Source organism: Protobothrops mucrosquamatus, unplaced genomic scaffold, assembly GCF_001527695.2.
Source record: "Protobothrops mucrosquamatus isolate PMUCROS unplaced genomic scaffold, P.Mucros_1.0 scaffold4894, whole genome shotgun sequence".
Taxonomy (NCBI): domain Eukaryota; kingdom Metazoa; phylum Chordata; class Lepidosauria; order Squamata; family Viperidae; genus Protobothrops; species Protobothrops mucrosquamatus.
In genome coordinates, this window is record NW_015390781.1 from 33,037 (window position 1) to 56,819 (window position 23,783).

General features: G+C 35.9%; 1 protein-coding gene across 1 annotated transcript in view; it reads left to right on the top strand.

Moving 5' to 3' along the window:
* The window catches only part of LOC107299422 (xin actin-binding repeat-containing protein 2), a 55,466-nt gene that overhangs the window by 20,454 nt on the left and 11,229 nt on the right, over window positions 1–23,783 (top strand). Inside the window, exon 3 of the mRNA XM_015828782.1 lies at window positions 13,400–13,560. Coding sequence (XP_015684268.1) covers window positions 13,400–13,560 — 161 coding nt within the window. The remainder of the gene's footprint in view (window positions 1–13,399; window positions 13,561–23,783) is intronic.

Here is a 23,783-nt window from a genome sequence, read left to right on the forward strand (position 1 = left end):
GGTAGGCAACCTTGGCTCTTTGATGATTTGTGGACTTCAATATCCAGAATTTCTGAACCAACTATGCTGACTCAGGAATTCTGGGAGTTGAAGTCCACAAGTCATCAAAGAGCCAATGTTGCCTACCCCTGGCCTAGACTGAGTGGCAAAACCAGGGCAAATTAGTTAGATGAAATTATAGCATGCCTAATTATTATTTCATGTTTCACTCCCAGAAAGTCACAAGAAAATTGTAAGATTGAGGGCTAACACGTGCAATATAAGAGATATGATTGGAAATCTATTTCATTTAAATGGAAACCAGATGCAGAAAAGAGAAATATTTCCCATCTGTGCTGCACATTTTGAATGTGGCAAGGATATGTATAAGATTTCTCCACCTAGAAATCTCAGTACAAATGCATTTTTTTACATAAAAACACCCATCCCACCCCATCCCACCCCCGTTGTGCTTGTGAGACTTTTTTTTTTTTTTACTGAGGTTGAGAAACAAAAAATTAAACCAAAACCATTCTTCCTACATTTTTTTCCTGCCACTGACTCTTCTCTACTTCCTGATATTAATGCAAGGATATAAATCTTTTCTGATTGAGGATATCAAATAATTAAAATATAAAACATGTTGATCACTCAAAATCTTACGCAAACCTGAAGTTCTAACCTAAAATCTTACAGGATTTGGTTCTAATATTTACTTAATTATGGCATTCTGCAGGCACCATCAGGAGATGTTGCAAGCGCTATTTGCACTAATGTTTTAAAATGAGGAGATTGATGATGGCATTATTATTTATAGTTATACTCTCAATCACAGCTAATTTTAAAAATGTAGATTGTTGTGATATTATAGTAAGCGGGAAAGTAATAGAAGGATAATATTTTTATTTCAAATACTGAAAAACTATAATGAATTGAGTTCATCAAATTCTTTCCTTTCTCTTGAAGCTTAATAAAAACAAGGAATGGGATGATAAAGATAGAGGACATAAGAAATCTGATACTAGTGAAGATGAATTCCTTGAAGTATGGCATAGATTTAAGTATGTTTAATTGTGCTAGATGACACAGAAACATGATAATTAGTTTTCCTTTGAAATTATGTAAATCAGAAAGTATTTGGAACTGCCTCCAAATAAATGCCATAGCTCCAGACTCATCTACCACTTGTTATATTTTTTTTAACATTAGAAGAAAAGTAATGCAATTTTCTTTGGCTATTCCCTCTTTCTCATCCCTCTTCTTGTGTAAAAGTTTAATTCCTTTTTCCCCGCTCTTTTCAATCTTCAGTGAGAAGATTGATGCTGAAGCTTTAAAATGTAAATTTTCTGAGTTAATTGAATCTTTTTGTACAATAATATAGTAAGCAGAAAATCTTAAGTATTAGCTTGAAGAATACATATCTGCAATTTCTCACTGCTACCAGCTTATAATAATAGATAATTCTAATATCAGTAACTGGCAGGTATCAGATAGGAGAGAGAATAGGCAAAAGGAACCACAAAAGATCTGTGTTTATTGTTTATTTTTTAGTATAGCTGCCTCCCTTTTCTGTCACTGGAATTCTCCACTGGATTAAGCAGCCTTTTGTCAGTAGAGAGACTCTGTTATAACCTGCTGAGATATATAAGATTCAACCAACATCTGTATTCCTTGAACAGTGTATTCAGCTGGAAAATTTTAAGTTGTTTTTGTCCCCAAAAGGATATACAGATATTACTTTGCTATATCTTTAGGGAAGTAGCTAAGTTCTGCTGATGCATAAGGAATACTCCAATAAATACAGATTGCAGATTGAATTTTTCCCCACTTCTAGAGGAAACATTCTTCTTACAGGAATTGAATATTAACTGAATAAAAGTTTCCATGTAATGTCAAAACTTTTATCTAAGCTTTTCAAGACATGATTGGTGAATTTTCAGGAGAGTGAACATCGGGAGGTAGGTAGTTGATTATCAGCAAAGAGGTTATAAATAAACTAAGGGGGTGTTCACAATTTTTTTCCTTATTTCCATCATAACCAAGAGTCCAGATCTTTATGATAACGCTTTTAAGATACCTTATGAATTTAAAAATGTTTCTTTGGGCATATCGGGGAGATAGAAAAAGCGGCAAGAAGAGATTGCTCAGTGCTGTATGTGAATACTTCTAGGTCTGTGATGCTAGAGGTACATAGAACGATGTTGTGCACATTCTTGGCACATCAAACAGAATATTATCTGCAGAGAGTCTGCCTCAACATTCTCAGTGCAAGTCATTTGGTCAAATGCAAGAAACAGTATGTTGGCTTGTAAAATATTCTCCAGATTAGAGATAATAGTTTCTAGAATAGAGTTCATAGCTATTATAGAATAGTATTAGCAGGTTTGTGGTAAAACTAGGCTTTGCTTGCATTTGGGGTATACAAGCATGTGGCCGCAGATACGACTTTGTAACCTAGTTTATACTTTTTCTATATTAGAAGAAAAAAACCCTCATGTGAAGGCCTCATTGCCTATGCCATGATGGGTGGTAAAAGTTATCTGTTGGGCCCTTTGCTGACAGCCATGATGTGTGAAAGTTTGCAAGAGAAAAATAAGAGAAATAAATGGTAAAGAGCATGAATTAATGAATAAAATAAAAGAGGGGAAAGTAGAAAAGTTAAATTGAATTTTGTAGAAGCATAATGAAAGAAGGCAAGCTATAGTTTAGTGATACTTGCTATATATTTAGTGATAGCAATAGCTCCCGAGCATGGCGATCATAGAAGAACCAATATGTCCTTTGGTAAAACTGACTAATATTCTGAATGATTGTTTCTTTTTCATGTGGTGAAAATTAGATTACATGGATGAATGGGTAGGAGTGGGATGAAACAGAACTGAAAAAATAATTGGACCATTCAGTCCCAAGAATGAATGAGAACAGTGACTGTTGCTGGCATATGACTAGAAAAAGGTCTGGTTCTTAAGTTTTCATGGGAAAGGAATGTATAAAGAAGCATGGTTGTTTATGAAAGAATAAGGGTAAAAGATGTTGAAGTGTGCTGAATAGTTATTTTTGGTAAAGTCAAGAGTGGATCCTCAGAAAAAAAAAGGACCTGAAAGAGAATAAAGAAACAAAAGTGAAAGTAGAACAACTATAAGAAGAAAAAACAAAAGTCTACACTGCACGAAGTATTGGATGATAAATTAATTTCTCAATTAACAGAATAACAGAGTTGGAAGGGACCTCGGAGGTCATCTAGTCCAACATCCTGTTCAAAGCAGGAGAACCTATACCATTCCAGACAAGTGGCTATCCAGTCTCTTCTTAAAAACCTCCAGTGATGGAGCATCTACAGCTTCTGAAGGCAGGCTGTTCCGCTGTTTAGGCAAGCCGTTCCGCTGGTTGTATTGAATGACGCAAGGAAGAAGGGTATAGAAAATTGTCTTCCAACACTGAATTACACAGTTTGACAGAAGGATCAAGTAAAAGTGGCCTTGAGTGAGAAAGTGTAAGTTTATAAGAATTATTGCTGCAAAAATGACAATGAGAAAAATATATTGTATAATGTATCTATAGAGGAAAAGATAGTTTGCAAGGAATACAGTCAAACTGAACAAAGACCAGATAAGATAAAAGGAGAAGATCAAATGCAGAGCAATTATCAAGCTTCAACCCACAGACAAGACTGTACCACTTTCTGAAGCTCACAAGAACTTCAAGAATTTCCAACAAATAATAGTGAAGTTACTTATTGGGCCCCACTTTTGAGTAGGCTGGCCGGTTTCCATCTGTCCTTTATTTTGTAACTGTCAAATTTGCTATCATGTTTCTTACTGAATGTGTGAGAACTAATTTTCAGCAATTTTGATGGAAATAAAACTTGTTTGGGAAATGGATAAAAGGCAGTAAACAAGCCTTTAGCAGAGCGAACAGAAATAAAAATAAAAAATGATTAAGGAATTGGGATGAAACTGAAGGAAGGGAATACTGGAAGCAGTATTTTGGGGATGTATAAGAGAATGATAGGAAAATAAGAAAAAGTGAGTGCAAAACTACCAGGAAGATAAGTTTCTAAAGGTGTTTGGGAAGATATTTGGCAAAATTCTGATTGAAATTGTATTAGAGATGACAGTAAACAAAATTTGAGAAGTATATTGTAGCTTGTATGCTAGGCAGGGGTTAAAAGATCAGATTTAATCTTCATCAGGTCGGTGAGAAATGTATAAAATTGAAACAGTTTGTGAAGATAAAGATTTTTCCATGTCCAGTTGATTCTAACTCTAGAGGACAGTGCTCATGTTCCTTTCTTACCTGAGGGAGCTAGCATTGTCTGAAAACATTTCCGCGGCTATGTTGCAAGCATGACTATACACCAAGGTGCACAGAATGTTGTTACCTTCCCACTGAAGTAGTACCAATTTATCTACTTGTATTTGCATGCTTTTGAGGTGAGAGCTGGGCAGGAGCTGGGGCAAGTAACGGGAACTCACTCTGTCACGCAGCACTCGGATCTCAGACTTGGATTGTCAGCTTTACAGCTGACAAGTTCAGCATCTTTATCCGTTGAGCCATCGCGCCCCCTTTGAAAAAGTTGTAGGTTTGTACATTTGCTGATTTGGAGGAAACATGAGAAAAAATGCATAGGTGTAAATTATGGAATGCTTTGCATGATTATTGAATTGAATACTGTTTGCTGAATGTGATAAGACTGGTGTAGTATGGAAGCAAAGCATGGGTGAGAATAAATAGAATATAATTGTAAATGGTTGGACATTGAAGAGAGAGTAAGACAGGCATGTTGATGTTCCTGATTTTTTAATGAATGGATCCATAAGGAATGCTTATGGAGTGTTTGTTTGAGATGTGTATTAGGCTGTTGTGCTAGCCAGGGACATGAATATATATCCGATGTCATGTTGTTAGTTGACAACCAGAATGATTTGCTGGAAATAGTATGACAGAATGAAGAGTATTATCTGACAATAACATATAAAAATCAAAGTAGCTGCATTTGTCAGAGAAAAACAGAGTGAACGATTACAGTTTACCCATAATTTGTCAAAAAAATAGAGCAAATAGTTCATTTTTTTATCTCTTGGTGGAATGATTACCACAGATGAGGAAATGGAGGGATAGTGCTTAAGATGCAAATAGTAGTAGAAATCTAGTAATAGTCTGGAGCAAAAAATGTACACATGTTAAAGAAATGAAAATGGCTATGCTTATGAACATGCATCTACCTCCTTTCTAATGTGAATTGCTGTGTCAATAGAAATACTGCATAAAAATAAGTTGAGTCCTTAAGAATTGTGTGAAGTGTAACAAGAAGATTTAGGGTTCATGATCAATGGATGCCTAATGAAATTGAATGGAATATAGAGAAAAATGACCATCACAAAAGAAATACATTGAGATAGTTTGATCGCATAGGGAGAATGAATAGCATCGAATTTCAAAACTAATATATGAAGGAAAGAAGAATGAGTCAAGAGGAAGGGGAAACCAAAAGGCCATGGTTAGAACTTGGTGAGATTCTCAAAAAGAGAGAAGCAAGAAATTTAAAGAAGAAATGGCAAAATATGAATCCATTTCTGAGTGTAGAGGCGAAGATGCTATGCAAAGTTAGAAGGCTAAGGGAAAGTATTGTGAATGATTTAGTGTAGGCCAGTTTTGGCTAGATTTTCTTGTTATCACTCATGTCTTTGGTTTATTGTTTCTTATTCCTTTCTTTGCTCTGCATATCATCTTGAATCATCTTGAAAAGAAATAGTGTAATTGGTATATGTGTGAGAGAGTGTCTGTGTAAATGTATTTATATATACTGTACATATAAGTCGAAGGAGAAAGTTGAGCAGAATACTACTTTATTTGTTCTGCATAGCTAACTGAGAGGCACAGCTAATATCCAACAAAACTATCTGAACATGTATTTTTATAGAAACACTAAAGAGGAATATGAGAATGGTGCCATAGTGAGATCTGATCAAAATGTATATGTTTCATCTTCCAGTCTTCCTCAATTTTGACCAAATCTTGCCTTTCCCCCCATGATCTTTTAAATATAGAGCTTAAGAATGTCACAAAAGACAAAAAGAGAACAGGACAGTAATTTCCACGCAGCTGTGGCTACATTTAGCATCATGAAAGTTTTTTGGTTGGAAGTATTACCTTTTGGAATAATTTTAAAATTCTCCCTTGATGTAATATGAAAGGAATGATAAAAGTATGCAGACATATCACTTATTCTTATCATAGTTATAACTTTGCCAAATGGAAATAGCTGTATGTGCAAGATTTTATGGGCTATTAGAACAGCATATTTTTCAGACAGCTACTGGAGAGACACCACCTGGTGGTGTATTCAGATTATGGCTGCTCTTTAAAAAAAAAAGCTATTTGATATAATGCATCTCTTAAGGTCTTCAGGGGTCTTTTGAGCTACCAATAGCAAACGTTACACTCTGTGTTCTTTCAAAAGGACCTGATACAACTTCTTTCTCCAATCACAAGATCAAATTGGATTGGAAGAGAAAAATTAAGAAGTTTAAAATACAAAGTGAAAGAATGAATAGATAGAAATCTGAAACAAACAAAAATCTTCTTTAGCTTCACCCCCCAACCCCCAGGTTTTATCAAAACGGCAAATACCAATGAAACCGGTATTAAGGCAGCATCTATGCTGCATTACACTGGTGATGGTGGTAAAATTTCAGAGATGGGCTTATGATAGTTATTCTGTTTTTTTACAGAAGCATCTCGTAGAAATGTTTGTGAAGAGGGAGTTATTGATTTTAAGTGGGATTAAAATCCAGATGGGGTAACTAAAGAGGAAGAATTTGTGCTGCAAGTTAAACAATGAAATAGAAAGTCCTCTTCAATTATTCTTAAAAACATGCAGGCAACAAAAAGGTCCTCTACTTAAAGGTCTCTGGATTAACCAAAACCCTAAATTATATGGTCCTCTAGCTCTTGGGAAACCTTCACAGAGAGACTGTTTACAACACAGTCCTTTCAGCAGTTCCAAGAAGGTTCCACACCCATTTGCACTATTCAGGTGACCCTGAGGGCACAGATAAACTCCCAAGTGGGCTCAACAACTCTCAGAAAGAGTGCTAACAACCAGATGACTGCAATGAATATAAATCCTTCCATCCTCCACTAATCAATCAGAACTAAGAAGCTTTTTGGATGATAAGCGAAACGTCTTCAAGGAAAAACAGGTCCCGTTGCTTTTTGAAAAAGCACTTTTGGGACAACCAAAACCTGGATGACTGAGAATCTCCATAGACTTCACAGGAATAGAAAGGCCTTTTGTACTGATAGGCTTTCCATGTTGGAGGCTGATGGAAAGAGTTACTAGCACTCTCCATCCAGTTCCTTCCACTTCCTTTTTAAAAAGGAATAATATGGATATAATAATAATAATAATAATAATAATAATAATAATAATAATAATAATAATAATAATAATGATGATGATGATGATGATGATGATGATGATGAGGAGGAGGAGGAGGAGGAGGAGGAGGAGGAGGAGGAGGAGGAGGAGGAAGAGGAGGAGGAGGAGAAAAAGACGAAAAAGATGAAAAAGATGAAGAAGAAGAAGAAGAAGAAGAAGAAGAAGAAGAAGAAGAAGAAGAAGAAGAAGAAGTAGTAGTAGTAGTAGTAGTAGTAGTAGTAGTAGTAGTAGTAGTTGGAAGGTACCTTGGAGGTCATCTAGCCAACTCTTGCTCCGGTAAAAAATTCTGTACCAGACAAATGGCTGTCCAATACTGTGCTTTAAAATAATAAAAGTTATTTAACTGAACTGAGGTAAGGTAGACATTGTCCTGAAAAACAGGGATATGGTAAAACATGAACTTAAAAAGCTAAGGTTAATATTGTTTGATTACATGCCACCAAGTCATTGCTGATCCTTAATAAGCACATAAATAGATTTTTGTCACAATGATCTGTCCTTAATCTGATCCCTTAGCTCTTCCAAAGATGCACTCATCTACATGTTAATTGGCAATTAAAAGATACAGAATGGATTAAAATTGATGTATAAGTCTAGCCTTGAAAAATGGACATGCACAGAAGGAAGCTATAATACAATTTCTATAGCACAGGTAAACAATATGTAGGAACCATTGAACACATTTGGATTTTTTCTTTCAAAAAGAGACAGGTAGACACTCCAAAAAGTGTCTATATAACAATATTCTTAGATGTGACCTATTTCACATTCTAATTGAACCATGAATATGGATTTCCATCAATTGTGATTTCTATTATTACTGCAACATCAAACTACCTACATATGATGCTCACATGCCACCTATTGGCATCAATGACAGTTAGAGCATAGAAGATTTAATGAATAAATTTTTGAGTGGAGATGTCTCCAAGTATTTAACTGTGCATAATTAGGGCTTCAGGGTTTGGAGAAGCCTCAATTTATTGAAGTCCAGACCTCCCTTCTAATGTAATAGCAGAGGTTTGAGGAACTGTGTGACACTGAATCTAGAGCAGTGATGGCAAACCTTTTAGAGACCAAGTGCCCAAAAACTCATCCCGCCGCCCCTCCCACCCAGCCACCTACCGCCTCCACAGCCCGCCGCAAATTGCCCAGGTGGCCCAGCAGTGCCATGGCAGGCACGCCCTCCGCCCGCGCCTTGCAGCATCAACTGCGCATGACGGGGCACAAGGGCGGAGTCTTGTCCCCACTGCCCAGCTGCCATGTCTTTGGCTGCGCTGCTCTGCGCAGGCTGCACTCGGGGGCGAATCTCCTCCCACGGGGAGAGGCGGGACTGGGACAACAGCGCACGTGCCCACAGAGAGGGCTCTGAGTGCCGCCTCTGGCACGCGTGCCATAGGTTCGCCACCACTGATCTAGAGATATGAACTATAGTCTTTCCCTCTTACAATAAGTACCCATAGGAATCGTAAGAAGCTGATGGTCACAAAGCAATAGGTATGGTCATGAGACTAAATTAGAACTTTGATTTGAATTACCCACATAACTCTTGAGCTTCTAACTCCACAAGAAATTTTTCAGGACTTTAAAATATGGCACATAAAATTACTGAACTAAAGAATTGACAGAGACCATTCCATTGAGTCTAACCTCCATACATTCCCAACAGAGGAATAACCAGCCTCTGCTCAAACATATCCAGCAGAGGAGACCATCTCTTTTGGCAGTTGGTTCCATTGTCAAAGTCTTGTTTTCATTAAGAAATTTTACCTGATGTTCAGTCAGGCCCAATTTGGAAAATGCTGAGGATCTATACAACATCTAATTGTATAAAAAGAAATTTGTAACAAGTATTATAACAGGTACTATGCAGTGACCATTCCGATTTGGAAGTGTATGTATGTATGAGCTGAAGTAAGAACTGTTTTCATGTATTTACACTTTAGAATGTTTTTTATTCATCCGTGTCATCTAGAATTGCCTGATATTTTCATATATAGAGAAACGATGAGACAAATCTAGAGTTCACCTTACCGCAGATGAATACATCAAAAGAATGTTTAAGGAAATACACTGTGTGCATTTTGTTTATGTTCTGTTCACATAAAATGATCCCAAGAGACAGTTTACACAAATTGTTCTGTTCCACTTATTGAATTGTTCCTAGATTTACTGTACAAATTCTATACTGGCTGTGGCTGATGATCCACAGGGGTGGAATCCATACATCCTCTATCTTTCAGAAAAAGAATGCACTGATCAAAAAAATAAATGACATCCATCATGCCACATTTGAAAATCAAGTTCCCTTACTGTGCATGAGATATATAACCTTCTTTTCTTTTGGATATGACATTTCCTATATTCCCTGTTGAAGTGAGGGTGATGGAGCTTACATGCTATGTGACTGCTTCCCCAAGTAAAATTAGCACATTATTCTTTGTTCCCTGAGAAATCTCTGAGACCTGTCCTTAAGCTCAGTATTTCCTCTCTTATTTTAACATCTACATTCATTTGTGTACCATGCTCACTTGTCAAAAAATATATTTCAGCCACTAGTCTAATTAAGCTCATAGCCTTAACAAAAACTCCTCTTTCAGGTATGTATGTTAAAAAGCACTCAAATCCTAATTCCTTATAGAAACATTTCATATCAAGCCAATCTTTGATTTTGTAGCAGATATACTGTATCCTGATGCTGATTTATGCAAAAAGAGGACTAGAGAAAAAAAACCCAGAATCCAGCTACTATAAAAATTAGTATGAAATGAAAAAAATATTACAAAGTAATATTTGATACATTTATGCTAAATGTTCATAGTGGGTAGTTAGTAGCAGTGATGTTGTGAAATTGTGACCAGATTTATTACTGGATATGTAATACTTTCAACAACAGCAGACTACAGAGGTAATAGCAACCTGTGGGGACTGAATTATACTTCAATACTATTCATGCAATAGATGGCTTAGAACAGTGTTTCATCAAATGTGGTCGAGGGCCCTGCCCCCCATCCCAAGACCCTCTCAAGGGTCCTTGAAATCAAAATGATTGGCCAGATATTGAAGTGATTTGCAAGGGTTTTAAACAATGACACCCTTCTCGTTATGTTTTATTTTTATTTTTTATTTTAATAAATAAAGTAAAAATATTTATTTATGTTGTTCTCTACTAGATTTAATATTGTCATTTTACACGATTCAATAAATATTCTATGGATGCATCCACTGTGATTTTTAATGCAGTCAATATTGATAAATATTCCCCTTACACACAAAAACTCTTTTGGGGTCCTCCATGACTTTAAAGATGGGAAGGTGTCCTGAGAACAAACTTGCAGGATTCATAGGCAGACCACAGAGACCACCATAAAGCTTTAACACTTTCCTGTCAATCCTGCCCCAAATCATTTTCCATCTGATACAGCTTCCTTGGTCTAATAGATGGTCAACCTCACTGGTTGATAATCAAACAAGCTGTGAAGAAAGCAGAAGTCATGCAGAGAGTGGAGAACTACATACACTGCCTATATCAATGTCTCTCAGGTTTTTCAGCTTTTCAATCTATGTTTAATGTGAACCAAATCAGACCTTTCCATGCTCATTAGTTTCAGTCATACTACTTTGTGAAATTCCATGTTTGGTATGCCAAACTGACAGCTGCAGAGGCATCCTCCAGACCTTGTAAGAGTGTAGCGTTCTGTCAGAGAATTTGGGATGCTGGGTTCACCTCACATTGGTGGATGCCAGGTCCGAGAAGCATCCTCAGCATTTGGTTCTTAAAATGGTGGGTATCTTGAACTGGAAGATTTCTCTAGCTCTTGCAAGGGTAATCAGTTTGTGTTTTATGAAGAAGGTTTTGGTTCATAACTCCTGAAAGTCAGAGTTAAATGAAGTTGAAAATTACTCAGGACTATCATGAATGTTATAAGCCACGGAGAACTAAAAATAATTTCTAAGCAGCCCATTCCCAGCTGTGATAGAAGTAGTTTGAGGATGGAAGGAACAACATTCAAAACAAAAGAACAGAGCAAATGAATGTTGGGCACAAATTATGATGGCCGTTCAATATGGTAAGCCTTAAAGAAATGAATGGGAACTGTATGAAAAGAGGATTTATTCTTTGTAGCACAACTGGAGTTTCAAACTAAGCCTGATTCTAAACTTGTTTTTTTACTTAGGGATTCTTTTACATATATTTTAATCTGAAGAAAAGGACCGTGTTAATGAACATAGAAAAATATCAGTCATATAAAAATGGGGTTTTGTCTTATGTACAGATGTTGATTGTTCGGATCACTCTTGCTGGAAAGGTTATATCTTAGCACAGCTGAGAAGTTAATAAAACGTTTAAGAAGTTCATTAAACTATCAATAAAAAAATGTCATGACAGAAAAATGACAGAAATTGTTTCATTAATTGCTAGGCTAAAGAAAATGGCCAACCCGGTTGTAAAGTTAACCAAGAAAATAACATACATTTTACATTTTTAAAAGCCATTTACAGTATTAAAATAACAAGCTCTGGCCTCTGGAGGACACAGCTCTTGCAGAATGACTTCATCTTTCAATTTTTCAAATAAGGTCAAATTATTGTAAAGCTTTCATTACAGTGGGGCAAAGGCAAAAATTTGTGGTAAGCAAATGAAATCTGAAGGGTTCCCAGCATACCCCCAAAACAGTTTGGTGAGGATGAATGGAAGGGAGATAGATGTGCAACAACATTTCCATTATTTCTTAATAGGTGTTTACCATAGAGTACCAGTTTGAGATAACTCTGACTCTACCCTTTTGTTGAGTAGTAGAAATTTAACTGTGTCATGTATCATGAAGTCATTCCTTTGAATGCCCTATGGTGCAAATAGAAAAAGAAGAAGAAGAAAGTATCAGCTTGTTAGGGAAATCATCTTATTTTTGCATACTAGAAAAATTCAAGAAAAGTAATGAGGTAAGAATGCACACACACACACACACACACACACACACAAAATCCTTTTTTACTATGCCCCCCAAATCACAAGAATAAAGCTCAGGAAAAGAAATACAGAAGCAATGTTTCACTCATGAAATCCCTGGCTATTGCGAAAAAGATTGAACTAGGCCTATTATTCACAAAGAGAGCTCAATGGAGGTAATAGACAGACTAAAGATAAGGGGGGAAAATTAATTACTTTTGTTTGACAGGATTAGGACCAAGGAAGTAAGTATTTTAGTCCCATTGCTAATATTTGTGAAACAAGCTAAACAAATCTAATAACAAAAGTACACAAAACAAGCCTCCAATTTACGAAATGCTGTACAACTGTATAAAAATCCTTGTACTCATCAAATCAGTTGGTCAGCTGCCCTAGAACCATATGCTGTTGTGGTTCTGCAACTCAATAAACTGGACCTTCTTTCCTAAAGCAGTCTCCATTTTCTTATTCCCGGCTTGGACTGGACCTGAAGATTTTTCTTTCAACAGTAACCTTATATAATAACGCCTCTCTTCAACAAGAAAAATGGTGAAAAAGGGGGAGAGAGTTGAGAACAGAAGTTATGGAAAAAATGTGAGGCAAAACCCTTTTAAAAATTATGGGATAAATTTAAATTATTTAGAAATGAATGCTGAGTAACTATAAAAAGCTGCTGGAAAAGAGAAACATAACCTGACAGCTGGCTACCTTTTTGCTGACTTGAATATTGATGGATTCTGAATTGTAACCCTCCGTTCTAGGTGGCGATTTTGTGTGCGTGTGTACACATATAAAAATATAATCAGTCACTTGCGATTGTCCACTGTGCTATTTTTGTGTTTCTTTTTAAATTTTCCACTCAGAGAACTTGTATATGCATTTAATAGCAAAATCATACTTCATTGGTGCAATGCTGCTTGAATGACCTCTAGAAAAAAATAGAAAATATTTGATATGTACCTGTAAAGTAAGCAATTATCGTACTTGTTCAGAAAATTTTGACCGTGTTCTATTGTTGTTTCAAGGTTCTACGGGTGATAAAAAGACTGCTGGTGGGCTTTCAGGAGGCATTAAAGAAAGTGACCAGGTGCCTCTGGAGAACCAGGAGGTCTTCTCCTTAAAAGAAAGAATGGCTTTGTACCAGGCCGCTGCATCTAAAGTAGAGATCAGCAACTCCTCTGCTAATGTAAGAAATATGCTTTTTTGCCTAACAGATTCATATTATTCATTCAGACAGCTTTTACAGAATAAGAACAATTATATTTCAGTTTGTCTTTCATTTCTGTGTCCTGTGTCACAAGAGAGGTGGCTTGGTTTTGGTTTGCACTAATTGTAAATTACTGAATTCTTTTTGCCATAAACAAACGTGCAAATTCTTTCTGGCAAACTCATGTTTTTAATAGTTTTTATTGAAAATTTTGATTGCAATCCTAAAAGCAAGTGCAAAATAAACCCAGCGAGCAAAAAGAGAAATAGAAAGAATAAAAAGTGCAAGAAAAAGGAAAAAATAAGGCAAAAGAAAAAAAATATTTTAAAAAATGACTTCTGATCTTCATCCCAGGTATAAGCAAACTTAATGACTCTTCAGTTTTTTTTCTGGCAAGTTCTTAAACGGCACCTAAAGAAAACTTGCTCTATGTTCAATTAACAATTTGGACAATTTGGTGAGGACAAAAATTGACAGATTGCCCACTCCTCTGCTCAATGTTAAAGCAAAACCTATTTACATATAATTTGTGAGAGGCTTTAATATAACTCAATGTAAATAGTTAAAAAAAGGGTATCCTAATATCATGATCTACCATCTGTCATATCCCTAGTCTGTTACTCACAAACATATTCCTGTTTTCTACCCTATTGAGGTATCTTTAATAAAGGCCAATTTTAGAATAATAATAATAATAAAAGTAGAGAAAATTTCAAGATGGCCATTAACTAAATTCAGAATTTTGTTTTGACACTTTCCCTTCACCCAAAACAAATCTTCCTAAATAGCATACCCAGAATGAAATGCAAATTCTTAGGAGTAAATGGACACAGCGGAACTATTTGTAGCAGTAAGAATTGATTGCCCTGCTAGGTGGAAGTGCCTAGCTGACCTTGGTTGATCTCAAAAAGTTAAGGAGGGTGAAATAATTCAATTATTTACTGTTGCCAAGAAAATTGTATGAACATATGCATAAAATCACCGTGAATCAAAATTGAATCAAATGAGACTTTACCCTTAAGAACTGACGGGTGTTCCAAGAACTGATAAGAAATATGAAGAAAGACTTAGTCCATTTGCTGCTAAGGGATAACAAACATGATTAGGTGATAGACTCTTGAGGCTTGCTCTGAAGGTATAAGTAATTCCAGGAGAGTTCAGGAAAATAAATTGCTCTCTGCAAAGATAATAATGTGGGTCAGAGGTTCATGGCCGTGCACCCATTTTCTGCTCAGAAATGCTGACGTTCATTCCATCAGAGAAAACATCTCTCAAATTAAACTTTATTTAGCTCCGTGTGAGCATTCACATCTAAGACACATAAAACGATGTTTGGAATCATTTTACTTTGAAACATATTGGGAAAGCTAAAGAAAACAAAGCACGCAAACATCGTCACTCCAGAAAATGGAGCAAACGTTTAAGCAAATCATTTCATAACTCAAAAAGAGACTTCAGTCAGTTAAATCAAGGGTAGATAAAAGATGTTTTATCCACACAATGCATTGGTTAACTCTGCATGACAAATAAAACTTATCCATCAAGTCTAATATTACATAGCTTAGCTCCAGGTACCGGTCTAAAGGTAATATGGAAATCTCTACCTTTCAATTTGAAGGGTATTCTCCATTCAAACACAGGGATCCTTTCCCTAATAAATAGTATGAAAACCAAGTTGGATGATGTTTTATGTCGAAGTAATAACTTTGCATAGAAATTGGGGATTTTGCTGTTGGAGATGGATTTTAAATAATTAGTAATCAGAGCATTAATGTTAGTGTTGATAAAATTGTTGTTTATGGAATATGCTTGAGGATCTTGAAATATCAGTTGCAACTGTATTTTTTAAAAGAAAAACAACAGAAATTTTAATCACTGGATCCAGCTATGGTCATTGGTATAATTAGCCATTTATTTATTTATATAGATTTTAAAATGCCTGATTTCCAGTGAACTGGACACTTTGTTTCTTAAAAAAGCTAGAACCATAAAATGAAAGAACAAAGAATTGTCCATCCAGAAAAAGAAAAACTGTGCTGTACAAAACAAAACCAATGCTATAGAGGCTTAGCAATTTTGTATTCCAAGGTCTAGGAAAATAAACAGGTTTTCAATATATTCCAGAACTTTAACAGTGGTTCATTGCACAATCAGCCAGATACTCAGACTGGATTTGGCATTTTATCTACCAATCAAGTACTTCCCAAAGACCTGGTATAGGCATATGTTGATGTTTCATAGCATTAAAGGTATCATCACAGGATGCAAGCTGTTCCAAGTAAAGCTGCCTTTTGCAATTGACTCATGGTGAATTTATCAATGCCAATGGTGTTTAAGTGGTGTTCCAGTTCTTTTGGGATTGCACCCAAGCTTTTACTATTGATACCACCTTTGCAAATAGAAACAGTCATTCTGTTTCTATTTGCAGGCCTTTGTATTTTGTTATCTTCTCCAGTTCTTTCTTTTCTGTTGTCTCCAGATCATGTTATCCAGACTTTTTTTTGTCTTTCTTATCAATAATTGTTAAGTATTGTTTAATTTCTATCTCATAAAATCACAATTTCTAAAGGTTTGGCAAAAAGATTATTTAACTTTTCCCTTTTTTCCCATTCTGCCTGTATCTAACTCAAACCCCACAGAAAGTGTCAGGCTTTTTTATTTTTTTCACCATGCAAAGAAAAACAAGTAGAAAAATGCTCATGGTGGAAAGAGGTTCCAAATAAAATTTAAAAACTGGCTTGAAGCTATGAAGCTCTTTATGGCTTGGCATTGGGTTACCTGTAGGGCCACTTTGCTCCTCTTGAATTGGCATATACACAGTGATCTTGCTGGAAGATCAGTGCAGCTGTTTTTCAGGAAGAGTGTGTGTTTGTGAGTGTGTGTATGTGTATGTATGTGTGAATTTGGAGACATTGTTCTTCCCTAATGGGGATAGCCTTCCAGAGTGGCCTCTCATAAGAGGTTTTATTGGCTCCAATGTTACAGTATTTTGCCTTTCAGAAACAACCAACACAGCTATTGTTTTGAGCTTTTGAGACACAATATTTTTTTTATTTTTCATGATCCTATTACTGTCTTGTTTATGAGCCACTGAGAATCCATTTACAATTACAGCAGGAGATCAGTTTGATTAATAAATAAATAGTGACTAGTAGGGAAAGATTTTAAAGATTTAAGCATTTTGTCTTCACCAGGCCATCTTCTTGTGATTGCAGCACCCAGCAGCAGTTTTATTTACAAAGGAAAAAAAACAACAACCCAAATGTCATTCCAGTTCAATATAAGCAACCTGACTTTTGCATAGTGACAATAATGGTGTATTATTACTGGATAATAACTGATGTGCAATGACCGAGTACAGAAGAATAGAAAGCACTCAAAAAATTGCCCCACACTTTTTTTTAATTTCAGCATCGCATACCTCCCAAGGTTGTTGTTTTTTTTTTGCTTGTTACAGATCTGTAGATACTCTAAATAGATTTTATGATATTGGAATTCTTTCTAGAAGAAAAGCTACAGCATGCCAAATAGGCTTTCTATACCACATTTATAAAATAAATAAATGTCACACATTTCAATTTTTAGATCAAGATGAGAAACTTGGCTTATCTGAATTCTCCCAGCCCTGTTAGAAATAGTGAACCTTATGACTGACAACAAAAGGAAGAAGGCCATGAAGGGTACACACCTTTCTTTTGCCTCTCTTTCTGAATATGAAAAAAGGGCTAAAAGAGACTCTACCTTTAAATTATTACTTGTTTAATATTTTCTATATTCTCCGTGTTTTAAAGATTTATTCAAATATTCATTGACCCAGAAGAAATTGAAGATTAAAAAATGTAAACAAAATTATTGCACAACAGAATCTACACAAAAGAAAACAAAGGATAACTTAGCACACACACACACAAATACATACACACACAAAATACATTTAGTATACTTTTAAACTAAGTATAAATACATTTGGAATCTTATGGGAGATGCAACATTTTAAAGATCTGTGTTTAGTATAGCTAAACTAAAAAAACAGAGGTATAGAAAGAGAGAATTAGGAACTATGTTGTTGCCATAACCAGAAATGGAGATCAAAGGTGAATAAAACAATCTTTAGCTGAAGGAGTCTTCAGGAATCTTTACTGCAGTGTTCATTTTTCAGCCAATTCCATTTCCCACACCATTGATCCAAAGAAAGATATACTTTAGTTTTCCTGTGCTTTTCTGTAATAAATCTGACTCTTACTAATAATAATTGAATTTGTTTCTTACCCTTTGCTAATTCTTGTCTCACCCCATTTTAAATATCCTCGCAAATCTGGACAATAAACCTACAGTATACTCACAGTCGTAATCAAGAATTGTGTAATCTTTCTAATTTATTCAAAAACTTTCAATCAAAACAAGTGAGCAAAAGGCCATTGCCACCAGAAATAGCAACGTATTCCAATTGGATTACAATCCGACACCATCTAGAAAGACTTTGAGCAACACAATGCAGTTTTAAGGTCCATGGTATTGTTCATGAATTTCTGGTGTCTTGCCAAAAACAATTTTAGGAGAAATGTTAAGTAATAATGTTTTCCAAAAGGACTTAATCGGGTTTAGATCACAAGTCCTTTTCCTATTTTGCTAAAAACTCTGAAGAGTTGTCTTGTTCATCCAGCATTTTCTCACATGTGCAAGGTCCCCTTTTTGGATCAGTGAACATCTTTTCACATGATCAGACACAGCAACTGGGTCCAACTGAACAATTCTGATGTCAGCATTAATTGTGTCCTGCCACCTGAGAGCCACTTGTGCTTGTTGTAATGCACTACATATAACACGAACAGATTCCTTTACATTAACTAATAGGTACAGACATATTTTTTCAGTTTGTTAGTATTTGATTAACAAGATCTCATGAGCTTAAGAAAAATATGCTATATTTCCTTCTTTTCAAATCAAGCTAGAAACTCGTAATCAGTTTTATTTTTATTTTTTTCACTGTCCTCCCTCAACAGAATGAACAGAAATAACATTTTAGGAAGAACAATAATTGTGGCTTTTCTGATAAATAATGATGAAGATAGTTACGTTTTCAGATTTGCTTTGGTCTTCTGCAAAATAATCATATTTCTTTAATTGTAATTTTAATAATTACATTTGTAATAATTTTTCTAAATATTTAAATATCTACTTAGATTAATATGAAATCCAATAGATGCAGGAAGTCATTTTTCTGGCCATTTTTTTTAAAGTTCTCTCCTTGATTAGTTTCCATTCATTGCTTCTTGTCCTACCTTCAGGTGCTTTGGAGAATAGTTTGACTCTCTCTTCTTTGTGGCAGCCCCTGAGATATTGGAACACTGCTATCATGTCACTCCTAGATCTTCTTTTCATTAAACTTTCATTATCCAGTGCCCTCAGAGTAAGAGAAGGAATAAATCAGGAAAAGTGTTCCTTAAATTGTGGCCCCAATTAAGATCAGCACCATGAATTGGAATGGAAACAAAATAGGATCCTGGAAAGAGCATAAAAAGCATGTAGTAGTATGTTCACATAGCCCAGTTCCAGCCAATACTCTTGCTGAACGAATTGTACCAAACAAAGTTTCTGCACTGTCTTCAAGGACTTCTCACATAGAGTGCAGAAGGAGGACTATAATAGGCACATCAGCCTGGTTGACAAAAGTGCTTGCAATGCTTTGGAGACAACTTGTGCCTCTAATGACAAAGAGGAATCTAAAAGCATTCCCAAGCCACAAACTTCATCCTTTGGGGACATATAACCCTTAGCAGAACAGCCTGATAAATATGGCACATAATTGATTTAAACTTATTTCCATAGGTAAAATTTATTCAGTTCAAATTAGAATTGAGTTAGCTCTGCTGGTGTTTTGGTAAAATCTCTAGGTTATACGATGCCATTCTTATATTAAATTTTTATTTCTCCTAATATTTTGTGCTAATATTTTTGTACAGTACCGTGTATCTACTCCAACACAAGGAAGGTAACTGATTATAACTCTAAAACTGTATCTAAATTCTGCTTGCTAACAATATTTGCATGCATAAATAGCAAACTTAGAAGCACATTTTTGATAAATGTATTGTATTTCTATTATGTGTGTTGTATTCCTTATCCAGAAGGACTTTAGAACCAAAATCAAACCAAAACAGAATTAACAGTTTCCTTAACTCATAATTAGCCACCAAATTAAAATTTGCCCCATCTACTATAAAATCAGGAAAAGTTTAAATCAACAGAACACAACTTCTACAATATCATTCTTAAAGAAGGACCAAAATTGAATTTGGGAATCCACAAACTATTTCACATTGAGATCAGTGCCAGGTGATTGCATGGGCATATCCATATGGAGATTATTTTCTGCTGTTTTCTTTTAGAATTTATTTTTACTTTCCAGGCTTGCCTGAATCCCTCAAATTCCACAGCATAGAATGCCATCCACATACTAAATAGCCTGTTCTTGTTTAGCTCCTAGGCTCAGGCAAATTGGCCAGGTGCTTCCACCTACTCAGACAAGTGATAACTTATAACTTGTGCTTGTTAAAATCTCTGACAGTCACCCACATTCCAATTTTCATAAAATGTGAACAACAAAATCAGTCTGATGCTTACAAATCCAATCCTTGAAAAATTACATGTACTTCCATAGCAACAATGGTAGCAGCCCTCACATTGATCCATGAAGCCTTAAAATGCTGAGAATCCTGCAGGAGCCAAATATTAAGAGGGTGAGAAGGAATAAAAAGTATCAACATGGGTCATCCTACCTTCCATGTATACCTTACATAGATATATACCTTATACATGCAATCATAAGTTGGTGCTTAAAAAAATACCTTTAATATCTTATTAGCAAGTGCTGCCAAAGTGATCTCCCCCCCCAATCAATTAAAACCTATGGTGATATGCTAGCTTGAGTCACAAAGGCAGAGTTTCTTCCCAGGAGGAGAAGAGTGATATTTCCACCAATGGGAAACCAAGTCATCCCAAGCTCTTTAGAGCTCAAGTGTCATATCTATAAAGCTATTGAACTGTAGCTGAGATAGAAATAAATTGGTTCCACGAAGGTGACAGGATGAGATCCCAAGGCACCGAGCTGATCATTAGTGATGTGAATGCAGACTTCAGTCTTGCTTGATCATCCTATTTGATGGGGCCAGAATGCCACTTACCACTGCTTACATTTAACAGATTTGCATTTGGAATATTGAAAGAATGTGGATGATTTTTTAAACATTCTTCTTAATATCATTTAGCTAGTAGGATGAATACTGGGGTCCAAACTCTGTAGCGATGCACTAGATCAGGGGTAGGCAACCTTGGCTCTTTTATGACTCGTGGACTTCAACTCCCAGAATTCCTGAGCCAGCCATGCTGAGGGGAAAAGGAGAGGTTTCCAAGCTGAGCCATGCTGACTCAGGAATTCTGGGAGTTGAAGTCCACGAGTCATAAAAGAGCCAAGGTTGCCTACCCCTGCACTAGATGGTAGATTTCCCTACCAGGAGCTGTTCCAGTGTGTTGAATTGCAATGCTTGCAGGTTTTAGACGGGGTCATTGCGATGTGTTTGTGATGACAGATTGGAGAAGTCTCAGTTAGTTTAATGTGTAATAGATTCTGTACGTATAATAGAAGACATTCTGAATATTGACCTGAGGAGGTGGGAATCAGCAAAAGAAAGGTACTAAAGCAAAGCTTACTTGATACTAAATATTACTGGGCATTTACCAATTACATGGTGCTGCTTCCAAGGACTTCTGTTGGGATGGGAACAGGGAGCTCTAATGGTTGGGGGGGGAGCATGAGCCCAAGCCTCCAAAGCAGGCATGTCAAACTCGCAACGTCACATGACGTCGCACAACGTATCACGACTTTTCCCCCATTGCCGGCAATGGGTTGGGCGCGGTTTCAGTATGATGCATCCGGCCCGCAGGCCAGCAGTTTGACATGCCTACTCTAAAGAATAACAGAATAACAGAGTGGGAAGGGACCTTGGAGGTCTTCTAGTCTGACCTCAATTTTGGCTCAAGCGGGATACCCTATACCATTTTAGACAAGTGGCTATCCAGTTTTTTCTTAAACACCCATAGCTTCTGGAGGCAAGTTGTTCCACTGATTAATTGTTCTCAGTGTTAGGAAATTTCTCCTTAGTTCTAGGTTGCTTCTCTCTTTGTTCAGTTTCCATCCATTGCTTCTTGCCTTGCCTTCTGGTGCTTTGGAAAATAGGCTGAAATATCAACCCACGTTCATATGCACATCTTTATTGGTGGCACTGTATCCTAAAGGACTAGATTTTTACAGCTGTGGAGATCAAATATATTACTATTTTTTGGTTCTCTGAAAGGCTTCACACTTGGCCACATTCTCAAGAGCTTTCTGTTTTTAAATTTGTTCTTGCATTTACTTGTTCTTGAATACATGAATAAATCATTGCATCATCAACCATCAGGCAAGAGATGGCCTACCTACCACATAAAATTAGTATCTAACATATTCCATTAGTAGCCTTTGGCATTTCATTTTTGGTCAGTCCTACAGAATAATGTTTCTAATTGTGTGTTACATTCTCCAATGGAAGAGAATACTTGCTTGTTCCCATCTTTGTTTGAGAATGTTCCTCTCTTAATTCACATAGAGAGACTTGTAGGAAAGAACCATACTAAAAAGTCTAGTCAATTATAGTTAATTATAAATCAAAGCATATTAAATGTTTTCTGCTCAAGAAAGTTTTAAGATGTTCAGAGCTTATTATGCTTATTTGAGCCTTCCCCTGTTGTTTCCTTCTTTTTGCTTCCCACTTTTTCTGTGCTGTTTTGTGTGTATTAAAACTCAGTGACCAAGTCAATGAGAATGTGGGGAAATTCAAAATGTTGAAATAATTCTTGATGTTATATTTTCCTTATTACTTCTACTGCCTTGAATGGAAAGCAAATGCTTTGCTGTTCATTTCAAACTTTGACCCATATTTTGGGCCCCTTCCATGTGTGGGATCAGGACAATTGCTTTCATTGTCTTCTCTGATAAAATTCTCTATTTATGCCATTTAAGCCATCAAAACTTAACTGGATCTCATAGTAACATTAATTGAACAGGATATCAGGATATCAGAAAGGACAGCGACTATTTTCTTGAAGCCCATTATATAAGTAACATCCAACAAAGAGTTTAAAGAGCGTCAGATAAAAATGGCCCACTACAAATCATTGCGATTTCACTGCCTTGTGCTAGGCATGCATGAAATGGTTGCTTGATAATATAACTGGCTGTGCCAAAACATAGATCTTCAGACATAGCTTTCATGTCTTTGGTTCCTTCGAAAAATAAGGCTATTTTGCTAGGCTATGCTTTATTGCTCCTCAGATATATGCACTGGAATCTCAAAATGACTTGGATGTTTCAAAAAAATTTCATTCCTGGCTAGTTGCTGAATTTGTTTTTTAAAAAAATATCAGCTCCTGCTGGGGTTGGCAAAAAAGAAGAAAGAAAGAAAGAAAGAAAGAAAGAAAGAAAGAAAGAAAGAAAGAAAGAATACCATTGTAACTGCCCAGATAAATACAGTATATAAACTCAAAGTCAACAATCCCATTATTACTAGGGAAATTTCCTTTTTGTGTATTATTTATAGAGGCATTAAAATCAAATTTGATTCAATTTACAGTGGTACTAAAAGAAAGACCTGAGAACAGCAGTTGAGTGTATTTTGAATAAGCAGCATGGTGTGGCAACTTTAGAGAAATGCAACTTTAAGCTGCTTCAACAAAATTGTACTTGTAAATCATGAGAAGTAATTGTTCTATTTATTGTTCATGGATCAGATCTCAACCCAGGTACTATGTTAAGTGATGGATATTTTGTCTATAAGCAGTTTAAAGAAACTGCCGTAGGTTCAGAGAAAGGCAAGGGTTATCAAGGAACTAGAAAGAGCATGTTTACCCCTGAAAAAAGATGACTGAAGGGGGTATGATACCACTTTTCAAATGAGTGAAAGAGTATCATATAGAAAGTCAAGAGATGTTCTGGCGTGCAGGACATGGAATAAGGGATGCCAGTTGAAAGAAGACATATTCCAATTGAATGTTAAAAAAGGTTTTCTAACAAAACTCTTGGAAGTGGAACAAATTACAAAGAGGTGGCTTGGCTTCATGAGAAATATTAAAGTGAAGGCTAGAAGTCTATTTATTGGGGATATGTA